Genomic DNA, 5401 nt, shown 5'->3' on the forward strand with positions numbered 1-5401 from the left:
TTGGTTTACCATTAACTTTATGCTGTGTTACCCTACGTCAGTATTTAAATCATGCCATCTGTTCACATTTGAAGGAAAAACTAAATTAAATAACAATGTTACAGTTTGTAGCCCTAAAAGCGGAGGTGCATTCGCAGTGGGTTCCCCAAACAGATTTCCAATGCTTTTGATTACTACTGAGAATATTGTTTTGTTTCATGAAAAAGTAGTGTACACGTTAATATCTCAGGCATGCATTTAAACGTTTTTTTTGTGTGTGTTTCAAACATTGTAAAAAAAAGTGTTTATCTTGTTGAATAAAACATGGGAATATATGTTTTTGTTTGCTACAGACCTTATTACATCCAAAACCCAATGCAATCCTATCGGAAATCTGTGGTGGAAACCGTTGGCGGGGGTAACTTCCAGATGGACCTACATATAAAAAATAAAAATATGCTTGATAAAGCAATCTCACTGACAATAACAGACTCTAATACACAGTGGTGTCATTTTTTATATTCATATTGAAAGGGACATATAATGAACACAGCTATAGGACTTAAGTCACTCATTGAGAGAAACATGCACTAAAAACATTTTCAAATTGACCTTGAAAGGGTAAAAAAATATGGCACAGCTGGCACTGTAAACAAAATAAAGAGTAAAACTTACAATTTGTTAGTGTCGTTAGCTTCGTTAAAATACTTTAAAACAGTAAAAATAGTGTTTTAATCAGTACAGATTCACCACCTAGTCATGGTGGGCTCAAGCATCCGTCAGAAGAATCTGATGGGAGTGTGTACAATATCATTTCAAAGTGGGGGAAAAAAGGTTTAAGGCACTTTTCCAATTCTCGGAAATAAGCAAGACATTTGCTTATTTCAGAGAATTTGTTTAGTACTCAATGACATCATTGTTACAACAGAGCCTTGTACTTGTACTGTAAAAGGTCTGAAGAAAGGCCATTACAATCCCTAGTACAAATACAAATACAGCATATTGCACTCACTGTTTTGTATAAATTAAATATCTTGTAGTCTTGGCACAGTGTTCAGATCAAGAATGGTTCGTTGGATGGCTATGACTAAAATGTGAAATAATGAACACGCACACAGGCCTACACACGCACGCACGCACCCACAAATAAGTTATACATCAAATAAGTTATACATCAAAAAAAGGCACACAGATAAACCTGATCACTTGTGTTGCCACGACTCTTTGAAACATGCACCGATTTTGTCACGGCAACCATTTCTGAATCTGTCCTGGGAAAACACTACAACTGAAGGTAAAAATACTGTACTGAGCAGAAATAAGTTAAAACATCATGCATTGCGTTAGTGTGGCTTGGCTTCATAAAAGTGAAGCATGTAATCCACATCAACCAACAGTCAGCAACCTAACTCACATTATCCCGGGTTCGGTAAATGATCGGTCCCTACTGTACTGAGGTGTGTCCCTGAGCTGTTTGAAGACATTTGAGAAGAATCTATCCCACCACTCTCTTCTACTGTAGAGACAACTCCGTTGTCTTTTGTTTTGAAATAAACTATATAGAATATGGGTAGGATGATGCCTATGAGTAGCATGGCGATCACGGCGTTCCACCACTGGATGCCCCAGTCGGAGCCGTAGCTGGTCAGGCGCCGGCCTCTGAGGCCAAACCGTCGTGGCATGTCACAGTTACCCATGAAAGCCTCGTCTTGCACATCTGTGGTTTGTATTAGTTTCTCTATGTCGTGGTCTACCTCCTTGAGAAAGTCTGTGTACTCCTGCACGTTTGGCTTGAAGCTGGCTCCGCCCCCGTCTTGAGTGGGTGTGGCTGCTGGCGTTGGTGAATATGGCGTTTCTTGCTGCCAGTCTCGTGGGTCAGCGTGAGTCTCTGTTAAAAAGCTGTGTTTCTGCACAGGGATTTTGATTGATTTCAGCGCAAACAAATCTTGTTCCTGAATAAGGTTGTTCACTCTCTTTATGTCTGCCACCTGTCAATGAAAAATAATTACTGTGCATAAAAATGTCATCATCGGGCGCTCACTGCACACAACCAATGGAAATAGGCTACATGCACAGCAGCCAAACAGAGTCAGCATGTTGACTCACTGGAAACTCTCTGCTACACCAGTGGGTCTCAAAGTGTGGACCAGGGACCCTCATGGTTCCCTGAGGGGGTTCCAAATGGCCCCTTACGGCTGTGTAACTCTGAGAGTGTACAAATGGTTGTACACTCTCAGACCCCCATAACTCTGAGAGTTGTACACTCCCAGAGTTATGGGGGTCCTTGAAATTAAAAGGTTTGAGAACCACTGTGCTACACTAAATGGAACAGAGCCTTCATTAGAATCATTGGTAACACCTGTGAAGGAAGGAAGAGGCCCAATTTCTTTCCCATATGGCTTCTGTGCATAGAGCCTATTGACCCCGGGAATAGGCAAAAAGAATCCCCTACCTTGCAGCCATATTGCAACGCAAGCTTGTTGAGGTTGTCGCCGTCCAAAAGTTCTCGTTCCACCAGCTGGACATTCCCGTCTCTGTCCTGTTCCTGGCGAACGCGCGGCATCAACTCAATGACGTTCGAGTCCTCCTCGTCCTCGGAGGAGTCAGCAGATTCGTTCTGCCTCCTCCTGAACATGTACACCTGGCCGTCCACACTGGCGTGGACATCCACTGGGGCCTGAAAAGCCCTGGGAACATGCTCCCCACGCCGCATCAGTAAGATCTAACCTAGAAAAGGAATGTTCGGAACAAACAGAAATGTCTCCAAGTTAATCAATCAAGTAGCCCTAAACTATTCCAGAACAGGTTATTCCATTAGAAGAGAATGTACTTTATTAGTCTCTGAGAGAAATGTGTGTCGTTAGGGCAGTCACACAAATATCCAACATACAGTTTAAAATAATACAGGTGGAATTAATATTTTGGAGGTTTAGAGTATTGCATTCTTAAAATCCCTATACTTTGTCGAACAACAAATAACTAAAATAGCCGATGCACAAGCTTACAATGTGAGCTTGTAAATCTTGTAATTTTTGGAAACTTTTTATCTTATGTTTTGAAAGATTTCGCCTGACATCCCTCAAATAAGAATAGGGAGAATACAAAATTAGAGACAGGATACTAAATAACAACATAAATAAAGGTGCTCTGGCTAGTCAGAACAAAATAGCACGTTATGATGAATATTGAATAACATAACTAAACTAGACTAACAGACAGTGGTTCTAAAAGTGGGGTCAATGGACCCCCAGGATTCCAGCCTAGGGGTTCCAAAGTGGACCCCTACATGTCTAACTCAGAGTGTACAAAATGGAACCAAATGGACCCGTAAAAGGGTGCATTTGTACGTTCAGATATGGGGGTCCTTGAAATTAAAAAAATTGAGAAACACTGACATAATCATGGTGGAAAGTAAATAAGTACATGTACTCAAGTACTGTACTTAACACATCGGGTGCCAAACACGGTCTGAACCGTGTGTTTACATAGTGGCGGTTCCGAAGCTTCGGTGCCGAACAAAGTCTGAACCGTGATTTCAGTCTTTTTGTTTTTTTTGTTTTTCTCCGCGCGGGCGGGGCTAGAGCAGCTCTGGGAGCACCCATTGTAATCCTGCGAAGGAAGTGCTAGATCGCTCACCGGAAACATTTTTTTTCCCCCCATCCGCTTCCTGTCTATTTCCTACTTTGAAACGCCTATATCTCCGAATCTGTTTCCTGTGGGGAAAACTGGTCATGCGCGATGCGCGATCCCCCCCCCCCCCCCCCGTTGTAACCCGCGAGGGGAATGTTATGGTTCCAGCCTGTAGCCAGGCTCATGGCAGAACATGAATCGATGCTTTTTTTTGCGTGGATTTGCTTGTAACGCACGCGGAAACTTTAAACAGCAAAGCGCAGTCAATGGGGAGAATGCTGGCACCCACGGTAAGTTTACTGGAGTATTTCCCATTTTCAATACTTTAACTTCTACTTCACTACATATCAGAGGCAAATATTGTACTTTTACTCCTCTACAATTATTTGAAAACTTTATTTCTAGTTACTCTGTTAAACATGCATTAACCACTTCAGCCATGGCTATTTTCTAAGGACTTTTGGAAACATGTGAAGTGGGATATTGTGTAGTACTTTTTACTTTAAGTACTTAAGTATATTTTGATGCCAATACTTTTGTACTTTGTACTGTCAAGTAAGTAATTCAGAATGCTGGACTTTTACTTGTAACAGAGTATTTCTACATTGCAGTATTGTTACTTTTACTTAAGTATAATAAATGTGAGTACTTTTTCCACCACAGCCACAACATTAGCCCTGAACATGAAAGTCCTGACGAAACTTCAACATGGTGTTTGCACTTTCTCCCTTTTTGGCCCGTACATCTACATGAACATTCAGATATCAAATATAAAGTGCTTACCCCATGGCCATGGATGTTATTATTATGTACGGGTCCTTGGAAGTACCCGTATTTTCCGTATTGTTCAAAAAAAAGCATTTTAATCCGATCGGTGGCCATTTCCTCATAGAGTTATAATGTATCAGAGTGCAATACACCTCCCAAACGACAGGGCCACCTAGTTGAAATCATATGGAGAAAAAACGGAGAAAATGTCCACCGATCGGATTAAAATGCTTTTTATTGAACAACACGGAAAAGACGGGTACTTCTAAGGGCCCGTACATAATTGTAACATCCATGGCCACGGGGTAAACAATGTATATTTGAAATCTGAACGTTTATGTAGATTTACGGGCCAAAAAGGGAGAGAGCGCAAACACCAGGTTGAAGTTCCGCCATGACGGTCGTGACAGGCGACCGTCGTGTGATCCATGGCTAACACAACATTGGCAGCAGCAGCAGTAGGAGTCTGACATTCGCACGCGTCAATGTGTCGACGTCGACAACATACAGCATGTGTCACCAGCTGGCTGCTTACATGGCATGTTTTAAAGTTACCAATCTCATTGTTATGAAACCCATACAGATACAACGAACACTTTGTAAACTGTCGAAATGTTATTGTTACCAAGTAAAGTATGTCTTGCAAAGTAAAGTCTTTAAATACTGTATTTACCCGGCAATAACAATCAACTTACCTCCCAAGCTACCACAGCGTCAGAACGCTTCTTGTTCTGTAACATTATGGTTGTTTGGTTTGAAAGAACTGGGGGTTATTACTGCCACCTACTGATCTGGAGTGTAAACTCTACTCATAGCTCTTTCTGTGGAACACCAGACAACTCATAATCCATAATTAATGAATGACAAAATAGAGCCTTTTAGATAGAATGGCCCTGGGGCAAAAAAGAGGGGGAAATACAATAAAATAATATCATAAATAATTGATAAATATTATAACATAATATGTGCTCATTAGAAACAATATCCGTATGTGTATCATTTCATATGTTTTTGACTCCTCGCC

At 41.2% G+C, this 5401-nt stretch overlaps 1 protein-coding gene across 1 annotated transcript; it reads right to left on the minus strand.

Moving 5' to 3' along the window:
* Window positions 1–478: 478 nt before the first annotated feature.
* lysmd4 (LysM, putative peptidoglycan-binding, domain containing 4) lies at window positions 479–5101 on the minus strand. The gene is made up of 3 exons (XM_084060018.1): window positions 5073–5101; window positions 2432–2706; window positions 479–1967 (listed from the first exon to the last, which is right to left on the minus strand). The coding sequence occupies exons 2-3, from the start codon at window positions 2690–2692 to the stop codon at window positions 1395–1397; spliced, it is 834 nt and encodes a 277-aa protein (XP_083916144.1). The 5' UTR covers window positions 2693–2706; window positions 5073–5101; the 3' UTR covers window positions 479–1394.
* Between the last annotated feature and the right edge of the window lie 300 nt (window positions 5102–5401).

The sequence above is a fragment of the Gymnoscopelus microlampas genome (assembly GCF_963454915.1).
Source record: "Gymnoscopelus microlampas genome assembly, chromosome: 6".
Taxonomy (NCBI): domain Eukaryota; kingdom Metazoa; phylum Chordata; class Actinopteri; order Myctophiformes; family Myctophidae; genus Gymnoscopelus; species Gymnoscopelus microlampas.